This window comes from Acanthopagrus latus, chromosome 7 (genome assembly GCF_904848185.1).
Source record: "Acanthopagrus latus isolate v.2019 chromosome 7, fAcaLat1.1, whole genome shotgun sequence".
Taxonomy (NCBI): Eukaryota; Metazoa; Chordata; class Actinopteri; order Spariformes; family Sparidae; genus Acanthopagrus; species Acanthopagrus latus.
This window is the reverse complement of record NC_051045.1, coordinates 13,271,276-13,293,207: the sequence shown is the minus strand read 5'-3', so window position 1 is coordinate 13,293,207 and position 21,932 is coordinate 13,271,276. Positions and strand designations below refer to the sequence as shown.

The window sequence follows — 21,932 nt, the reverse complement described above, 5'->3', positions numbered from 1 at the left end:
GACAGCCCCGCCTTTTTATGGAGCTCTCTGTCCTGATTGAATAAAGTGAGCAGGGATACCAGAACATGTATTTTCTCTTTTACTGCATGAGCAGGGGGAGGAGAGACATCGGTTACCCACCAAACACTCAATAACAGTGATTACTGTTGGAATATAGAGCTATTTAACACTTATTTTAATGAAAAATGAATGCTTACAGCAGCTCTAAATGAACAGGAAACCTGAAGGAACCAATTTTGCTCAGAGATAATGCAGTTTGCCTTGTATTTCATTAAGATTATCCAGAATGTTATGTTAGTTCTATTGCAATTATTGAGGGGGGTAAAAAAAAAAAAATCAGCCTAAAATGGCAAGCAATGAAGTCAGTTTGCTAGCTGATATCTGCATTCCTACGGCCGTATTAATGTGCATGTGTAACACATGTTGTGTGTCTCTTCATGTACGCTCATGTGCATCTACACAATATGTGTTACAGCCGTTTTTCTATCCAAGTCTATCCAAACTGATTGTGATATTCAGTGGGGCATATCCAATCGCTGAAGCTTATTTTCAATTTACAGACTGAGAATGTCATGTATGTAACTCGTTGGCAACCACACAGCCAAGCTTGTTATAGCTGCTTACCGCAACAATCTTGTTTGGTTCAGAAGCGGGGTTGGGGAAGATGGAAGTGGAAAAGGATGAACAGACAGACAGACAGACACAATGGTACAGTAGGACACATACACAAAAGCCTTTGGAGAGAGATAGAAAAAAAAAGAAAAGCAGACAGAGAGGCAGGCAGAAAATTACTGGGAGACAGTCGGACAGACAAGCACCTAATGGACACAGAGAAAGAAAAGCAGATAACAGATTTTCCATCATCTCCTATGCTGGCAACATTGTTCTGCTGTCAACAGTCATGCCAATAAGCCATGATTGAATTAGTCTTCTGGAAGCTAGCACACTAAAGCCCTCTCTTGATAGTAAACACCCATCCACCTCTATAGAGTGGAGTGGAGAGGAGGCTGGATATGATCCAGGCTCCATTTACACAACAATACAGTCACTTCTGGTGCACAGTTTGAGTGTCTATTACGATCTGAACTCGTCATGATGAGGCAGAGAGCGCGGGCTCTACTTTCCCCCTAAGCTGTCATTTAAATTCATCTCAACTAATGCACTCTTTAATTCAGTCTGATCAAAGGTGCCCCATAATTGTATTCACACATAAGCATGGACTAAGATTAAAAAAAGGAAGAATGTAAAAAGACTGTGTAGGTTTACCACTGCACCAGCTGGAGCAATCTGAGCCGAAATCAACTTCACTTTATTAGGGGCTGATTAGGGAGGATGGTTTTAACCAAGGAGGAGTGAGGAAGCATGAGCAGAAACAGAGAGAAGTGAGAAATGATGTGTGTGTGTGTGTGTGTGTGTGTGTGTGTGTGTGTGTATGTGCTCGCATGAATGTGAACATCTCAGTGACTGTATGAAGGTAAATGTATGGACATTAGAATGTATCGACCGACTATAAATGTGTGCTTGGCTCCACTGCGTCCACGATGCGTGTTCCTGTCATGTAGCCTCGTGAAGTATGATGGCGCGGGCCGTGTTGTGGTTTGAGATGTGCGTTTAGAAGATGGATGCTTGACGTAGTGTGGTTCCTCCTGCGATTAATCTCCGGGGGCATGCAGCTCTCTGCTATCATGGGCTTAACCTCTAATTCATCACCGCTGCCACCAAACCATTTATGAAGTGCACAGGCTACCGCTGGCTCCTCAGCAGCATAAACATGTTCAGAGGACAGCGATTTGGTAATATATGTGAGAAAGGCAGACCCATATCGAGAAATGGAATAGAGCTGTGAAAAAGAACACAGCCTCTTCCTTCTAAGTGCAGAATGAAGGCAACTGGATGGACAGACTCCCATTTGAAAGGTTCTTGGGTGATAATGGACTGGTGGGGGAGTCCGTAGATGCTCATGTGACCCTTACGACTTATATGACGACATGATGTTGGGAGTGTCACTTAGAGCCTGGATACCCAACCAAACCCTGTCGGGTATTGTTGGGATCCCTTTGGGAAACGCTTAACAGACTCAGCCATGTCCTGACAAAAATTCAAGCGATTCCCTGGTTTGTGAACACTTTCTGGATCATTATTCATAGACACCTGCGCCAGTAGCATATCGTGCTTTTTTTCTGTGTGAACACCTGCTGACTTCCTGGTTGAAAGCAAGAAAAGAAAACATTCAAAACGCGTCAGCGCTCGAGCGAACCAGAGGAATGCCCTGCTCACAATACTGGTAATCCAGTATTGACAACAGACACCCACACTAAAGCAACATTACAGTACAGTAATTTAAAAAAAAAAAGCTTCCAAAAGGTTTGACAGAATTGCTCACATGGACCCGAGCCTCTCAGAATCCTTTTGCAGAACTTTGCCCACCAACGAGCTCCCTGCAGTCTACAATACATCCACGTTATCACTGCTTGTGAACAAAGCCTGCAGATCTAAAACTCTTGAAGGTGTGTGTGTATGTGCGTGCACGTGAGTGTGTGTGAATCTACACATTTGCCCGTGAATCAAATCAAAATTACTCTTCCTCTCCCCGTATCGCTCTGCCAGCCTCACTCTCCTCGCCATTTCATTCAATTTCTTTCCATTTCATTCCCTCTCCTCCTGCCACTCTCACTTGCTTTTTCTCTTTTTTCCACCTTGCGGTAATTAATCTGTTGCTCAGACCTTCCATCAGTCTGACTTAACCTACTTTCTCTCTCATTTACTCCCTCTCCCACTTCTCCTCTCTCCCTCTCCATATAATTTCTTTGCCTCTGGTAGCCGGGCTAAGCCGACATGACATTCACTCTGTCCACTGAGCATTGTACAGGGCCATGACTTCATTGGTTGGACTTGAGTGGATGGTAAATTAGCACAATGTCTGATTATTTAACTGCTAATTAAGTCAGTGTGTGGTATGGATGATCCAAAGAGTTACAGTTAATTAACTCAAATCCTCCTCCTGACACAGACGCACATCCATGTGCAACACACTGACTGTTTGACTGATCGGTTTAGATTGGGGGTTTCAATTATTTGAATTATTGAACAATTCACTGACACATCAGCTCCTGAGTGGCACCTACGTGCACATCTTCATGGTGATGGTGTCAGAGGTGGTGAACATTACCTTTGTTGTACATGTTGGTGGGCACCTGGACCACGCTGAGACTGAGGTTGACTGAGAGGTTGTTAAAATGGTCGTTCGGTTGCAGGACGAATTCTCCTCCCAGCTCCACGCTGTTCCCCAGCTCGTCCACCTCATTGATCAACACTGCATTGAAGTATTCATACTGGAAAACAGAGGGAGAGAGGCAGCGATGACATTACACATGCAAGAAAATGAATCTAAACACAGGCGCATGCTGAATGTTTTTTACTCTGAATCACACACCTCGGTGTCAATATGTTCGACTGACTGAATCGTGTTACCACTGCAAAGAATGACTGGGTCACCTAAGTGCTGAGTCAGAGAGGAGTTTGCGTACTAAGGTAACCTGAGGCCCTGGATCATCCCAGACGTGCATGTTGTTACAGTGGAAAGCTGCTGAGTTGACAAATCTTCTTCCAGCTCCAACACTCCCTTCCTAGCAAGATGCTGCGTGTGGTGCTCTGACTCCACTGTATTTTTAGTACTGCGCATACTGGGTAGACTATTAATAAATCATAGAGCTAGATAAATATAGAGCACATGGCTGCCTGCATCCCAAAGGCTCTGAAGTCTGAGATACCACACAGGGCCGCAGCCTGCAAAAGGCTACAGCTGACGCAGAATCAATGACAACAAGGAGATGAAGGAAGAATTTGACATTTTAGAATAAAAAAGGTGTCTATAATCTTGTACGTTTACATTTCATTGAGCTACAGTTACACATGCAATAAAACTAAACATTACATTTTGTAAATTCGAGTTGAAAAAAGTGGACTTGTGATGACTTTTTAATGTGTCGTCCATCTTTGTATTCATCCTTCACAGCGTAGACTCGAAAAGAATACCGTGGCACTTGCATCATTGTAGAGGCACAGGTGCAGTGCAGTAACTGGCCTATAAAACTGCTACGTGTGAAGCCTGTGTGCTTTCAGCGTATTTGGAGGTACTTTTATCTCATTTTAAAAGAAATTTTACTTTGACGGCATCTGAAATCTGAACCGGGTTAAACTGGTGTTTGCTTTGAACTGAGGATGAATACATTATTGTCATCTTAGACACAAACTCAGTTATGTTTAACATGTTGTGTCGAACAATGGTTGATCGAGAACAGCTTTTATTTCCTACTTCAGTGAAAAGGGATTCTACTTCTCTCACTGTCAGCGACAGCAGCGGCAGCAGCAGCAGCAGCGGTGGTTCAATCCCTTACACAGGTGACCGGTGGTGATTGCATGGCTTAAGGCCACATTGATTTCTGTTGTAATGACCAAGAGAATAGGATTTGAAGAGAGGCCTCTGAGGAGAATGAATTGCTATTCTCGAGAGTCCAATACAAAGCCTCGGTACATGTGTTATCATTCAGACGGGGACAGACACTCTCTGGACTTTGATTTTTGAGAGACTGCAGTAAAGGGTGAATCCGCGCAGAGAAATCAGCATAGAGTACACATTCAAAAGTCAGCACACCCTTTTCGATTCATCACCGAATCCCGACACCAAAAATATTTTATTCTCCTGCCACTCACTTTGGTGGATGTTTCTTTAAATGCCTCGCTGATCCTTCCCTCTCTATTGGAGCAACCGCTAACCTTCACTGGGGCTAAATCTTCCCAGCTCCTCCTGAGGAACCCCATCATCCCCTCAGCCCGGTGCAAAACACAGATAAAGCCATCAATTAGGCTGGCAAACGCAGTGCCTATCGGTGTAATTAATCAGGCATGATTAGGCTTATTAGCCTTTTATCAAGGGGAACGCTGCCATTTCAAGGTGAGGGAGCACACTGTTGCATTTTTCCGCTGATGTTTCTTCTCTCTCTCTCAACAGGCGTGTTTTCAAAAGAAAGACCCTCTTTGCTTTTTTGTGTAATGAGTGATGCAGAACAAAACAGTCTTGGGAGGCCAAAGGTCACAGAGCCACAGTGAGATTCAACAGACACACACACAGCAAACGTTCATACAGCGCCAGTCAGTGCAAGACCGGCATGGTCAGCATTTCATTCTGTCAGTACAGAACATTAGCATGCAGCTCACTTTCGGGTCTTCTTGACCCACCAATTGTGAAAATCTGATCTACATTGACCTTTACGCTGTTTGGGATACCAGACCAGTGTGGTACCTCTTCTTTTTATCAGCTCAACATGGTGAACAGAATCCAAATTAGTTGACTTTGACAAGGACGTTCTTATTTGAGTTGTGCTTTTTCTTTGGGGAACTACTTCAGCCTTTTGCGTTTAAGGATAGACAGAAAAAAATAACAACCGAGGAAGAAAAGAAAAGAAAAATGTCTAAATGTCTCCGAAATGACTGCTTTGAAGCAGACGGCTCAGCCCCGAGAGTGAAACTTTTGGTTAGTACTTGTGTAATATTCAATTATGTGGCACTTTTCATAACAAACATTAAAGTGCCCCGAAATAATAGCATTTAGATAGAAATATCACACAGGTGGGACATTAACAAACAGAAAAGCAACAAAATAGAACAAAAAAAACATCAACATGAAAGCGAAACATCAGTTAAAAAAGCTTCAGCCCTCTCAGCGTACCTTCTATTAAGGACACCACATAACGTAAGGAAGAGGAGAGGAAAAAAGGATAAGATATGACAAGACAGGACAGGAACTGATTATATGATAGGAAGAGGAATAGGAAACGATAGACTGTAAGAGGATATGAAAGGACAGGATATGGCTCCATCTGAAAAAGGAAAGAAAATGGGACAAATAGCTGTGACAGCAGCAAAGGAGACATTTTGGCTACTCTGAAGTAGCTCTAATCAATATCTTTTTATATCAACAATGTATCACTTGACTACTTGTTTGAGAAAATGGTATATTCATAGTGAAGAACCAACAGATAAACTATCATCTGATTCTCTCGCTTACACTACGGAGCCCTATCGCATCTTCAGCTCATCGTTTTGGTTTTCCTCCCTCAAATCTCACGGTTCGTTCTCAGCGCTCTCTAAGCATCGCTTCTCCTTTATTGGATACTCCTGAAACTACATGACCAAATAACCAACGCACCTTTGTAGGTGCTCCATGAGCTGAAACGTGTGTGTGTGTGTGCATGTATGTGATTGGATGACTGTTTGTCTTACACAGCGCATTTATATGTATTCATTACTTTTTGCGTGATGTTTTTCCATTGCCATACCTAACTCATTTAAATGATGTTTAGAATTTGATGAAGCCACAAGCCGAAACACGTCTGCATGATAATAAAGTTGTTCTAAATATTACAAGTGTTGCCGGAGCTTTTTAACCTCACCTGTTTCCACCAGGTGTCCAGAAACCTGCTGGCTCCGAATGAATGCTAATTTTGCTCTGTGTCAGCTGAATTTATAAAGAGGCAACTGTTTGCTAACAAGTTTGCCATGTCATCTTTAACGGGGATAATATGAGTTGTGCCCACAGCTTTGTTTCACTGGGCATAATAGCTCATGCAATTTCTGTGATATTCTTTCTCAAATTGAACAGGCACCTCGAAGGATTACAGGGCCTTGTTGGCATTTGAAGTGAATTCAAAAAACTGTCGCCGCTCACATGAGAGAGTGTCCCAAGGCATGAAAATTTGGTGAGGTTGCAGGATTGACGACCTTCAGGCGGCGAGAAACTCTGGCACCGTTTTTCAATGCGGAGAATTGCTTACGTGTCCTGTTCATCCATCTCTTGCTTGCTCTGCACCTCACTTCTCTTCCCCTGGCAACTGTATCTTTACCTCCTGCCAAAACAGGCCCTGGTGTCCAGAGACATCCGTAATCACACCTAATTATCACCTTCCCGACCTCGCCAGGTCACTCTCACTATGTTGTTCCAAAAAATCCATATTAACAAACGAAAAGAATGCACGAATGACACCAACTGAAGAATCAGCGCATTAGAGGACTCCTGCTTTTATTTTTCTGATTGCCCAATTATCTTTAATATTCTGTTAATTCACTTCGTTGCTTCTTTTTGAGCCAAAAAGCCTTTTCAAACCGTTCGTCACTTTGAACAAGCACAATTATCTCCCCGCAAATGGCGTAATGAGCAAAACGGATCAACAGGGAGCTGTAGAAAGGTTTTCACAAGTCAGATGTGTCAGAGTTGCTTTTATGAAAACACAATAACTGACAGCGCAGAGGGACTCGTAAAGCAAATGACAATGTCTTTCCATCAAAAAAAAAAAAAGAAAAAAACAAGATTCGACCTCCAAGTGGAATATATGGCAGAAACCAAATTTAGGGTTCTTAAAAATTGTGAGCTTTGTTAACACCACATTTAGTAACACGCACTCACGCGCCGGTGCACAGACGCAGAGCTGACTAGCACCCTCAGCAGACCAGGCCCCATCGCGCCTCCCCTTCTGCCACCGTCTCGTTAGTACCTGTTGTATCACTCTCACGCTCACCTCCTCCGTCTCTCCCCACCATCCTGATATATCCCTTGTCCTTTTTTCTGGCTCAACCTGCTTCCTTCTTCCCATTGTTCACAGGCTGCATACAATCCTCGTCAAGCTCCTCGCCACCCCCTGTCTCTTCCCAGTATCTGACTCAAATGTTCTCTCGTGGGCATGCAGCTCTCATTGGAAAAGGTTTGGCCACTATCAGCTCTGTCTGCGAGACCACTGTTGCAATTGCCAGGTTGCATCTGTCTGGACTCACTTTCTATCCGTTTGTCTCTGGCTGAGCTCCAGCTTTCCTCTGTCTGAGTATGATAGGTGGAATATGGAAATAGGATACATTTTAGTTCCTAGTTTAGCTCCATAAAAGCAATTTCCAGCAGCCACAGCAGTTTTTTTGTACAAATGCAGACAGTGGACTAGCACATTTTACAAAACATGCGTACACAGACACTCATGCAAAGAAGTTGATTTTGTAATGGCAGTGACATTTTCAGGATCCAGGAAAGAGCACAACGGTTACTAATGACTTGATTCAGAGAAACAATGGAAGTTGCACAGATGTTCTGGCTCTATACCCCAAAAGTAAGTGTCTTGAAATACTTTGAAACGAAAAGGCAGAGATGGGAGAAAACGCCAGCAGAGGCATTGGCAGTTAAAAGTATAGAGAGTATAAAGTAAAGTAAGTAAAAGTAAGACAAACAACAGCTAATGAGTTTGCTAATAGACTTTGTTTAAATTCACAGCATGTGGGCTCTAATTTTGATTAAAATGGCACCCATCCGCTTTGGAGTTTCAGCAGTGTGGGAGTGGACGTGGGAGTGTGAATAGAGGCAGGGGCAAACCACGGAGTGTGTGTGTGTGTGTGTGTGTGCCGGTTTGTGCGTGCTCTAGAGCACCAGCTGAGGCTGTGTGTGTATAGTAACTGTGGAAATGTGTGCGTGTGCGTGCGTGTGTGTGTCCAAGTGTGGGTGTATGTGTTGAGTAAGTCAATTATGCCATTTTAGCTTTACAGTGAAGGAGCGCCCGGTGCCACTAATGCAGTCCCTGATCATGGTGTTAACAACCTGATCTTTAACGCTGCAGTGCATTACGCTGAGAGATCGCACACGTTCTACCAGCACCCACTCACTCAGTGTGCTGCAGACAGAGAGGGAGAGGATGAGGAGGGGTGACTGGAGGTAAACAGCAGAGCATCTCCTGTTTCAAAACATACAGTAAGCCCAAAAGACGGGATAGATCTCGGGTTTGACAACAAAAATGTCAAAACTGATAATTGTATTTATTTTTTTTACAATGTGCTCAGGGAAACGTTCAGCATAAATGATACTATATAATATATTATGACATATCTCATGTTGTCATATTTGTTTCCTGCGTTTCTGTGGGTGAATAATGGTGAAATGAAATTATCTTTGTATCTTTTTTGTCTTTTAAGACTGTGCTCAGCGAGGGTTCAGAAAAAGAAATACATATTAATTTACTAATGTATTCAGGAGAATACATTCATATTGCATCATCAGGTCTAAAAGGTCAAACCTAAAAACAAAGTGGTTTGGTATTTCATCAGGTGAGGTTGCCTCAACTGTGTCTATACGTGAGTTTAACTGCATAAAATAAACACGTTCTGATTTTAGAGCTGAAACTATTACTTGATTAAATCAATTTACATAAATGAATTGATGTTTTTTTTTAATTGACTAACCATTTAATTTTTCAAGTGGGGAAAAATGCTAAATATTTGCAATTTACATATCAAAGAATTTGAATTTGCAATTACAATAAACCAAGTTGAAGACCCTCGTCCTTTTCTGTGATGCTCTGTGCACTAAACTGAACGTTTGCTCGCTCTAACTCTGCAACAATATAATGCCCAAATCACTATGAAGGACTGGGAGAACTCACAGAGATAAATATGCAAAGCTAGCATCCTTCTTGCACTAACTAGGTGAGGAAATTCCCTGACTGAAATAAAACAGTTACAGCATAATCTCATAGGTTTTCAAACCCTTAATTTGCTTCCCACTATGTTTCCTCTAATATTCTCTCAAGTGTAATTGCGTGTAAAACAATTAGAAAAGAAAGAGGAGAGGAGAAATTGTGCTATATCTGTATACTTTCTGCATGCATGGAACGGGTTTCGACAGACTTGTCAGAATATTTTTGTCACTGCTGAGTGAGACTTGTGTAGGAAGATACAGGCGCTACAGTGAGGCAACACTTACAGGTCTTTCCCTGCAATCGCTGAGTTGAGTGCCTCTCTTTTTAGCAATGCAAAGCTAGGGTTTGTAAGTTATTCTACGAGCATCTTTTGTAACATTTGTAGAAAACCCCTTAACATCCCGACAGCAATCAATAAAACAAACGCACTGACAAATGAAAGGAAAAGAATTCAAGGTCTGTGGCTGCTGCAGACTTTTAATGAGACCATTTTCATTCAGCCCCGGAAAAGACCAGACAGGCCTACTTATCTGTTTATGTACCTGCCTGCCAGCATGCAATCTCCCGGTGCACTCGCTGCACATGACTGGAGTCTTCCACAGGGATAGGTGGATATATTGCTAAAGCTATAAGCTAGCTAGTGGCACAAGAACGGCAAAGAAATTGCAGCTATAATTTCCAAGTGCTAACATACTATTTTGTTGTTTGTGTTCATTGCCATAGTTTTTGGGTGTTTTCTTATACGTGAGGGAGACTTGAGGTATATGGTTGGATATGATTAGTGATGAAAAAGCTAAGAAAGCTTCCGGAAAAAGTAGCGAACTAGCCGCATCATCTCCCAGCTGGCCAGCGAGAACTACGGGGGGTGTTGGTGAGCTCGTCCTGTGAGCGGTCACGGTTTTTTCGGAGGAGCGGCTCTGCAGGGAAATTTTTGTTTCTCATTTTAGCTTGGCAAAAATGTCTATGACAAAACGACCCACCTGCTTCCACCGCATTAAAAGCACGTAGGCATGTGTGTGCCATTTTATAGCAGAGCACCTATGCAGCCTAATAGCCTGCACGCAGCCGGTCAAGCGCGTACAGTGTATGTGCGACCCACGCACACCACTCTTGTTGATTCTGATAAATACTCGTGCCGCAAAGAGCACAACAGTGAGTCAACATCCTCAAGGGGAGAGGCGAGAGAGCAAGACAGAGTGGAGACCACATGTGAAGCGGGGGTTCGACCGTGACGCTCCACCCTCTGGTGTTCACTTTAAACTCTCATCTCCACTTCAACTCTCCCCTTTTCAATCCACCCGCCCCCCTTCTCTCTTTCTCCACAGTCAGGGAAGGGGGAGACACCACTCACAGAGTGTGGAAATGTGACTTGGAAAACAACCCGGGGGCAATGGATACAGGTAATCAGAGAGCAAACAAGACAGCAGATTAAGAAAGCAACTTATAGGAAAGGGCAAGTAGGGGTTCATGCGCCGTGCTTGAAATCCTTCTACACGCATCTTATATGTTGGGCTCGCCCACTCTGGGAGGCATATGAGGCTAGAAACTATTCTGCTGCAGAGTGGTGTTTGTGGTGGAGAAAGAGACAAACAGTTATGAGTGTTATAAACTGTAATCAAAGCTAAGTATGACGTTTGATGTTAAAAGTAAGGCTTAAAGATTTTAGGTAAATAACAAAACTGGGACTTTGGTGAAATATACATAAAGCAGAACGAAAACAAGTTCTATCCATCATCGTTGGAAGTGGCTAATGTTCTCTGTCCAAAGGAAAATAATAATTGGAGTCAGAGCTTATCTCTCCCGGCTCTCCCCAGGCCCAAAAATTGAATTGTGGAGATACGAATATATAAAAGCAGGGGCAACAATTAGCTGTGTGATGCAGCGGGTTCCACTGAACTGATTCATTTTTTTTTCACGTAAGCGTTCCAGACGTGGGCGATTCAAGGTAGCGCTGTGTCGCTCTGTCGGGGGACCTTTCTGAACCAGTCTCACTGAGATTGTGGACGAAGGTGCCTTGTAAATGCTTTGAGTCGGGATTTGGCAAGCAGGTGAAAGAGAATGTGTTTTTTGATGCAGAGGAAGTGTGTGTGTGTGTGTGTGTGTGTGTGTGTGTGTGTGTGTGTGTGTGTGTGTGTGTGTGTGTGTGTGGTGTGTTTGTGCAGTACACGTCGGACACACAAGGCCAACTCTCAAATAAATGGCTTGAAAACATAAATCACACCTTTGCACTACTGGCCGTGAAGCAGAAGATGCTCTGGATACACTCGGGTCAAATATTTTTTGGCCAGTAATAAGAAGAGCAAATAGGCAAATCAACACGCATGTGGCCACCTCTCTTGCACTCCAGACAGGGGAGTTTGACAACAAAAGAGGGAGAGCAAGAGAAAGGAGAGATTAAGCGTTTCTCTCCCGCCACTCCCCCCAGACTGGGGCTACATTTTCAGTCAGCATCGGGCTTGGCAATTGGCTGTTTGTCTCCAACCTCCAAGGAAGGATTTCATTGGCTGCAGAGGGCATGGGAGACTGCTCTCCGCTTTCCTATTTACAGTACACGAGCATTGCGGGTAAAAGAGCAAGGGAGGAAAATCGCTGCAGATTACCGTGCCAATTTCACATGGAAGCAGAGGAGCTCTGGAAAGGATAGATAAGGAAATTCCTATCAAACCCCCGCCAGCCAAATATGTATCCAATAGCAAAAAAACACACAAACATTTTATAATAAACCCCGAATAGTGATGGAGGAGGTTTCACCCTACAGCGTAGACGTGATATTTTTAGCACAGCTGGTGATAATTACCATCTATTCACCATGTTCTGCAGTAAAAAGCACCATTAGAAATGCCACCATCAGAGCTGTGCGTGCAGACACACACACACACACACACACACACACAGGTGTACACGTAAGGTGTTCATGCTAAAAAGTACATGCATATTAATATTCATGCGTGAAACGGCAACATAAAAACACAACGGCAGATTACGATCCTAACTAAAGCATGTTCAACCATTTCATTTTACGCTCAGGCAATTCAAAAACACAATTAGCAAAGACAAATTAACTGCTGCGACATCGTTCTGCCAAGAGGTACTGTAAAACCTGCTTAACTAAAGGATAAATACCAAGACACACACACACACACACACACACACACACTAACGCTGATGAACAACAACGGTCTTTTAATATCAATCTGGTGACCGAGCAGCAATTGATTTGTGACGGGTGTCGGGACACAATGCCAGCATTCCCTAACACACACACACACACACACACATTTGGACTGACACGTCGTCTGTAACTATCAAGATCTTTCAATAATTTGATACGCCTTCTGAAAAATATGATGCAAGTGTTTCTGTCAGTCCTTTATTTCCCATTGATCTTACTTGGTAATCACTTCAGTCAGTGTAACTTTGCCTGTCAGTCAGTCAGTCAGTGAGACTTTAGGCAGAACAAACACACTACAGTGGATCAGCGGGGTGACGCTGAGGAGGGAGAGAATGATGAAGAGTATGTGGAGGATGAAAGAGGATGATAATAAACGTTATAAAGGTAAGCACATGTTTGTTTTAACCATTCGGTCTTGTACTATGGTAAACTTGTAACATGGTGCTTTAACTGTATTAAACCCTGTTGGGTGGCATTTTGCTGGTTGGATTCACACATATCTGAGTGAATACAGCCATAATGGACATCATTGTGTATGCATTATGTACCTGTATTATGTATTTCTATGTATATATATTCTACAAAAAAAAGATATATTTACTAATGTTTGAGTCTGTTGAGGGGACTTGAGAGTTCTCTTTTCACATCCAAACCTCGACCATGTGACAGAGGCAGCCCCTCTTTTAGGGACAATCTCTCCATTTTTATTTTGGCTGGCTGGGGTCCCTTTCCTGTTCTGTGTCATGTTCGCTATGTTCCATGTTTTCTCTGCATTGCCTTCACACAGGTTCCCTGCCTGCATCCCGCGCTGCGCAGTAGATCGCAATACTGGTCTTCTTGAGTCGGGGGAATTTTGGCCTGATAATGGCATCTCACTCTGTCCTAGACATTGCGAAACTCTACATTACATCATAGGCTCTCTATCAGCCATTATCAGCTCTCTAGCTCAGTGATTTAAGCCGAAACAAAGGGACACTCACTTTGCCGGGCTCATCTCATCGCCGCCAAGTAATTACTGGCATAAAGCACCGCTGTGAGCCCACACAGTGCTGCTGCCCCTCAAGCAGCATATGACAACACAAGCATACAAAGACAAGCGTCGCCCAGTGACACAGACGTGCAGATGCGCAAACACATGACCACGAGAACAGGAAAAATTGCCTTTACAGATACTTGGCAGACAGAACCACGCATCTATGAAGGTAGTTTTGTTTTACCTGAACAGCAACAACAGCACACACTCACACACAAGTACAGATGAAGGGAGATACATTTAGATGACTAGTGCACCCTCGTATAAAACATGTACAGGTAACCATATGTAATGTACATGTATGAGCTCCACCTGCTGATTTACTCTTCAGTAACCAACCTATATTATTTCAGTGAGTGTTGTATAAGATAAACTTTCTACTGAGAGTGTGTTAGTATCTTGTTGGAATTTTCTTCAATGTCAACTTAAGGGAATGGGTGTTAGTCTATGCTCTTTAAATACACATCGCCATCTCGCAATCGATTGTCAGAATGGGCAGTTAATTTTTCTGCAAACACCTGATACAACTACAACAAGTGTCATATCATATTCACATTACATGTTTGTGACATGACTTTCATGTTGATTGACGGTGGGGACGTTAGTAGCATCTGGGGAAAAGGCTGCCAAGTCAGTGACTGCAGCTCAAGCTGGACTTCAGTGTGAAACTTCCGACTATTTCTAACAAGGGACCAAGATATTTACCTTGTGGATTCACAAGATCCCAGATATTTGATCTCGCAAATCTGTCTAGCCAGGCTTGGAGCTATACGCTTGTGGCCAGTCAAACAAATATCAGACCAGTCAGCTGAAATAGAGGCAGCAGCCTCTGGCATGGTTTAGATGTGATGACGGAGAGAAGGGATTGCTAGCTTGTAAACAACATTGGCCCAGCGGTTTTATCAGAACTGGACAACCTTTTGTTGATGAAAGAACGGCACTGAAACATATTTTCGATCTTCTCCCAACCATCTTATATAAGAGTTTGATTTCGCAGCCGACACAGCTGGTAGAGCTCTCCTACTGTTGATCTGATTGGCTGCAGTTAGCCTGTGGTTAACGGTTACAGACGGTTACAGATGGTTTGTCCAATCGCCTTCCACATACTGTTTGAAAGCACCTGCCCTTTTTCCAAACAGTTTGTAGTGGCTCATCACTAGGCAGATTTGTGAAAAAAAAAAAAAAAAAAAAAAAACCTTTGGTGAACCAAACCACCTCTCGTGTCAGATTACAAGTCATTTCAACACGTCACGTTTTTCTTAGCACCGTTTTACTTTTAATAAATTGGTGAAACGATTAATTTAGAATACAATTTCTGTCCATTGTCGTTGTAAATCAAAACAGAGGGAAAAGGAGCAGAAATTGCACAGCATTTGGAGGATCAAGAGAAAGAAGTAAAGGGGCACTACGAGTGGAAGATTCAGGAGTGGACAGCAGTCAGTGCTTAAATTTAGTAATTGATCCTCTTTAATGTTCCATGACAGCAGAGAAACCTCTGGGCATTCACTGTAAGGCCTTAAAGAGCTGACAGAGTAAACACATACTCACCGCCACAGGCAGAGACACAGGCACACACAACACACGCGCCACAGACTTTATAAGTAGTTTAGCAGCAAATACTCCCAAGTCAGCTTAGCATCATATTTCCCCTTTAAAACTCAAGTTTCTGCTGTCGCTCCTCCTACTTTTATAAACTCCATACTGAGATGTGCATGAGGCAGGAGAACTCAGGCGAAAAACATCACAAGCACACTCTCTCTCTCTGGCTCTCTCACACACACACACACACACACACACACACACACACACACACACACACACACACACACACACACACACACACACACAATACAAAGCTGTACTCTAAAAATTAAAGCTGCTCAAATGGATTTGAGGCAGAACCATGAGAGCAGAGGCTGGGTTTGGGGGTGTGTATGCAGATATGATTAGCTGAATGCGTTTGCCCAAGTCTGCAGAACTGAGGCTGGAACTCACAGGAAAGAGTTTGAAATGGGTTGGATTTTTTTATTTTTTTATTTTTGAGGAGCAATATGACAGCGATATAAAACCATAAATAATTCACAATTTATGTTTCCGGCTCAAAATGTGTTTGTCACAGGGTAAATTCTGGCACAGAATCATGCGGATTAATTGCTTCACCTCTGAAAAAATATGTATGCTTCCCACGTACAAGTGAATCTTTCAGCTGTTACGATCATACATCTGTAGGCGCAGTCATGATGCATTGACTGAGAGGCATATTTGCTCTACTTAGGCTGAAGAGATCGACAATAGGTATCCTGCTAATATCAACCTCCTGTGATCTGGGTGGAGTAAAGGTTGTCCAGCATGATCAGTAAGACGTGGAAAAAAAAAAAAAAAAAAAGCAGAGATGGAATCCTGTGGCTCCCGAACCAGATCCCCTCCGGCCCCTGACTGTGCCTACAAATTCTGTTCATAAAAATAATGACCACAACCGGTGACAAAGGGCAGCCCTGCCGGAGTCCAACGTGCACAGGGAACAGTTCTGACTTACTGTCGGCAATGCGAACCAGGCTCCTGCTCCGGTCCTACAGGGACCGTACAGCCCTTAGCAGAGGGCCTCCGACCCCGTACTCCCGGAGCACCTTCCACAGAATGCCATGAGGGACACGGTCAAATGCCTTGTCCAAGTCCACAAATCACATGTGGACTGGTTGGGCAAACTCCCATGATCCCTCGAGCACCCTGCGGAGGGTATAGAGCTGGTCCAGTGTTCTGCGGCCAGGACAAAAACCACATTGTTCCTCTTGAATCTGAGGTTCGACTATTGGCTGAATTCGCCTCTCCAGTACCCTGGAGTAGACTTTCCCGGGGAGGCTGAGGAGTGTGATCCCCCGATAGATGGAAGACACCCTCCGGTCCCCCTTTTTGAATAGAGGGACCACCACCCCGGTCTGCAAGTGCAGAGGCCCTGTCCCCGATTGCCACGTGATGCTGCAGAGACGTGTCAGCCAAGACAGCCCCACAACATCCAGAGACTTGAGGTACTCATGGCGGATCTCATCCACCCCCCGTGCTTTGCCACTGAGGAGCTTCCCAACTACCTCAGTGACTTTGGCTTGGGTGATGAATGAATTCACCTCAGAGTCCTCAGCCCCTGCTTCCTCTATGGAAGGCATGTCAGTGGGATCGAGGAGATCCTCAAAATATTCCATCCACCGCCCGACAATATCCCCAGTCGAGGTCAACAGCTCCCCACCTCCACGGTAAACAGTGTTGGTGGAGGCCTGCTTCCCCCTCCCCCGTCAGATGGTTTGCCAGAATTTCCTCGAGGCTGACCGGTAGTCCTCCTCCATGGCCTCCCCGAACTTTTCCCAGACCCCAGTTTTTGCTTCTGCGACCGCCCGTGCTGCCGCACACTTGACCTGCCGGTACCCGTCAGCTGTCTCAGGAGTCCCCCGAGCCAACCATGCTCAATAGGACTCCTTCTTCAGCTTGACAGCATACCTTACTTCCGGTGTCCACCACCGGGTTCGGGGATTGCCCCCACGACAGGCACCAGAGACCTTATGGCCGAAGCTCCGAACAGCCGCGTCAACATTGAAGTGGAGAACATGGTCCATTCGGACTCAGTGTCCCCAGCCTCCCTCGGGATCTGGTCAAAGCTCTCCCGGAGGTGGGATAGCAAAATTGAGAATAAACAGTGTTTGAATGTAACCAACTACAATTTATGTACAACTTGGAGGTACTCTGCTTCAGTATTTCTGTTTTCTGCTACTTAACACATACCTTCACTACACTTCAAATTTAGCAAGCAAATACCGATTATTCTGTGTTGATCGATTAATTCTCTTAACACTGGATAGTGTTGCGGACACTGAGACCACAGACTGGTGACCACTTACAGGGAAAAGGACGATGCATCAGTAAAAAAGTACTGCATTTCAAAAGGTTTTTATTGGCAATCAACACAAAAAGAACAGATTCTGATAATTGTAAAAATGCTGAAACATCGGCCAGACCGATAATTTGAAGGTATGAAAATCACTGCTGCAGTGTCTTTATTGTTTATATTATACATTTTTAGCATTTAGGAACAAAACAACTTGCTGGAGACCTTACTGTGGCACTGACCACAGACACATGTGAATCTGATCACCAAAGCATTGATTGCAGAGTCTGGCAAACGTTAGCACCATTCATTCAACAGCCATAAGCACATAAAAACAGCTGTGAGCTGTTTGTCACTCATTACTAAAATTAAAAAAAAAAAAAAAATACTTGTGGGGGGTTTTTTGTATGCTTTTTATGTTTTTTTGGCGCATCTGCTCCTGCTGGACTGTGAACACCTGACAGTGTGACAGTAGCAGGCTGAGACATACGCTGAAAAAATGATCACAGAGCGATGTGGGCTAACAAGCACTTTTACAAGAGAAAAGACTGTTAAGCCCAGTCAAGCAAAACAGACTAAAGAACAAGGCTCTTAATGCCTTTTCTCCCCATTTCTCCTCTGTAATGTTTACAGAGCCCCCTTGTCAGCACCCGGCCTTCTCCCTCACTAATCTCATGAGCACTGGCTTCTGTAGCATAAAAATAATTTACAGCATGATTTAATTAATCAGCTTACAAAAACAGGGAGTGAACGTGTTGACTGTGGTAATGTATACAGGCATACACTTACCTGCAGGTCCGGATCCTCCTCATGCTGTAGGTGAGCTTCCTCTGCTGCCACCACCAGTCTCTAGGGGAGAAGAAGAGAGGAGATATGTAATAGTGCCAGTACAAAAAGTGAATTGATTAGTGGGTCAAATAATAAGAGAAAACACCACTGTAGAAAGTAGCTTCACAACCGGCTTTATAAGTGCCCCTCAGCACTGGAGCAACACCACAACTTCTCAGGACACACACACACACACACACACACAGTGATAGTGGACAGACTTTTGGCCATCTTGTGAAAAGAGGCTATTTCCCTAAATGGTTCAGCAGTAGAGGTAATGACTGCCTCAGGTTCTTTGGACACTACTACAACAAAACTCCATCATCAGTTCACGCTGTTTTACACATGCACCCTTTCTCTCTCATACACTCCACAGCACACACACACACACACACACACACACACGCACTCATTCCATCATCACCCTCTCGCTGCTACCGTCTGCCGTGTGTGCCTGTAGGGTGTAGTGGGTATCTGTGTGCCTTAGAGTCAATGTTATGCTCTCTCTCTCTCTCTCTCTCTCTCTCTCTCTTTCTCTCTCTCTCACCATCATCTTCTCAAATAGCTTTTTTTGGGGGGGAGTAAAAGCAGGGAACATGTAACCGTCATCATTCTCAAATAAAAGATAATCATGGAGAAATGTAAGTTGCATCTCTCCCTGCTTTGAGACTTGCATTTTCCTTTGCTGTGGTAAATCACAGCAAGATATGAATCAGAATCTGAATGTCATACTGGCTACATGGATGGTTGTGGTTGAGAAGCAAAGGTCACTTGGATATCTGCTGTAAGACAATACTAACTGAGTGAGTTTGTGTAAGTCAATAATTAATCTATTTTTTTAAATTATCAATATATTTCTTTAAATAAATATATCAGTATTTCTTGCTCTGACTTAAAGGAGCAGTTCACAAAAACATTCAAATTCAGTCATTATCTACTCACCCTCACACCGAGGGAAAGTCAGGTGAAGTTTTCAAGTCCACAAAACATTCTCCTAAACAACTGAAGTCGATAGGGACTTGTGATAATAAAATAAAATGGCCCTATTCAGCTTGTCTAATCCGGGTCTCTAAAAGCACTGAGATTCAAACTGATATGAAAAGACATTATTTGTACCACATTAAAGAAACAATCTTCGATGTTGCTGCTAAGCCCAAAGGTCAACCACATCTAGAGTGTGTAAATATTTGTTTTTCAAATTAATTTGGGTCTGTTTTGCTCTAGGGGGCCTCCAAAGACTTGAATTACACAAGAAGAGCTGTATGGAGATATTTTACACTGTTTGTAGTTGTTTTATTTAAGTTTTATAACAAGTCCCCAAGTCCAAAGCTCCATAAATATTTTGTGGACTACAAAATTTCACCTGACTCTTTAATTTTCCATTTCAGGGTTTGCTTATCCTTTAACAATAAATCAATTATTTTAACAACAGCCCAGAACTAGTGAAAAGTTACGTAAAACAACTGACAACAAAGTGACACCTTTGTATATTTCATATATGACCCACAGAGCTGGTTTTGATGAATCACTTGTCGAACTATTTTGTGTTACTCCTTTAATTGATTAATCATTTCAACACACTTGAATATGTATCTGTTGTGCATGTCTGTCCCTAGGAGAGATTTCAATTGACATCCTTTGCATATTCTACAAAGAAACATACAGTATACACGATACATGAAACACACACTTGCGCCCATTCATGTACTGCACTCGTTCACATCCCTGCCCTTGTCACCCATACTCAGTTACACATATATGCACTCAGACACGTCCACATCTTTACAAACAGTGTCAACAAGTCCACAAGTCATCACGTCCTGTTTCTACGACCAGAGAGCAGTGCCCCTGGAGAATGCACTGAGGGGGCGATCCACATCATTTGCTATTATGAGTGCGAGGCGTGTCATGGCTCTGCCAATCCTGGCTGAAAGATTGGGGGTACGCGAGGCAAATCGTTCTGGAGGCGTTGTGTGGGACTCTGGTGGGTTTGTTTAACGCGGAAACGTGGTAATGAGTAATGAGTCACTGCTGTCTAAAGGTGTTGATCTGTGCAACTGCTTTGAGATGAGAAGCTTTTGTGCTGGAGTCGATGGTTGAAGATGTACCGGCCTGTCGTCTGACGCCAAAGAAATTGTGTTCAATAAAAAGAAGCATGAGGTCATAATAGCTGGCGCACAGCAGCATTTCCAACAGGCGAAAGGTGAAGGACCTGATGGGAGGTTTTTCGGGGGCCCTGACTAACAGCTTGACTCTCTGGGATCGTTCGCCCCCATACACACAGGCACTTCTTTCCACTTCCAACTGTGATGTGCATAGTATGTTCTCATAGCAAGTCATTTCTCTCACTCACAGCTGCTCCTGGTGTCTATGAGTTTTGGTAATGCACTTCCATTTCCATTCAAATGGCTTTACCCGTAAAACTACTGCAATCAGCCGGCTTATTTCAGCTGAGCCTTGTGTGAGGTTATGTGTGTGTGTGAGTGTGTGTGTGTGTGTGTGTGTCTGTGTGTGTTGTGCTGCTGCTGTGTGTGTGCAGGCAGGCTGTTTTGGGAAGCGAACACTGTAATCTAGAGCCTGGCCAATCATTTCCTTCACCATAGCAACACACCTGGCCACTGCATATCATTGCATATCATTCGGTGCTTGGCTCAGTTTGGCTATTGATTCATGTGTACGCTGTTTTCTGATTACTTCCTGGTCTGATGGAGAACAGCAACAGACACAGTGGACGCCTCTGTGTCCTCTCTGGCCTGGACTTGGTCAGATCTTGCTGAGAATTGAACAGGAAATGTGTACACGTGTGTGTGTGTGTGTGTGTTTGTCCAGCAGGGCACTGAGAGGCAAAACCTCTGGCAGGTGCATCTGCTTGAGATCCACAACAAAGAGTGCTCTTGGAACAAACAAAGATAAGGATGGTGGAATAAAGGGAGGATGAGAGAGGAATGAGAGAATAACATTCTCTAAAGGTCTGAACGCTTAGCCTCACACTCCCAGCGAAATGTCAGACGCTGCCTGTGAAGCCCTGTGTCGATAGAGACGCACTTTTCAGCGAGTGGGCGATGGTGTGTGTTTGTGCGCGCGAGTGTTAATGTTTTTCTCTGCTGACACGTGTTAAGATATTAGCCCTCTGACCTTTTCTGTCTCACAGCTGCTTTTGCAAATGCCAATCATCAAATGTGAGAGTATGCAAGTGTGTCTATGTGTGTGTAATGAAGTCCGTAATCTGAAACTGAAACTCCATGTGTGTAACTACGCTGTAACGATTATTACAGTAATGTTGTAGTAAATTACTGACTGATGACTGCAGTAAATTCACAAGTGTGTAATTAGTTTTACCATATTGATGAAAATCACAGCAAGACACTCTGTCTCCATAACAACATAGTCAGAGGTTGACTGTGAAAATACTGTATTCTGAAGTAAAATTACATTATGATGCTGAAATAACATCAGCAGTTACTGTATACTTACAAAAGTTACAGTAAACTTACAGGATTATCACAGTGATGTACTGTT

General features: G+C 43.5%; 1 protein-coding gene across 2 annotated transcripts in view; it reads right to left on the bottom strand.

Annotated features, from left to right (window-relative positions):
* Positions 1-21,932, bottom strand: part of cacna2d3a (calcium channel, voltage-dependent, alpha 2/delta subunit 3a) — a 138,428-nt gene that overhangs the window by 65,763 nt on the left and 50,733 nt on the right. Inside the window, exons 13-14 of one of the 2 annotated variants that reach the window (XM_037104963.1) lie at positions 18,375-18,434; positions 3,170-3,332 (exon numbers count right to left, since the gene is read on the bottom strand). In XM_037104963.1, coding sequence (XP_036960858.1) covers positions 3,170-3,332; positions 18,375-18,434 — 223 coding nt within the window. The remainder of the gene's footprint in view (positions 1-3,169; positions 3,333-18,374; positions 18,435-21,932) is intronic. The other variant, XM_037104964.1, reaches the window with a different exon arrangement.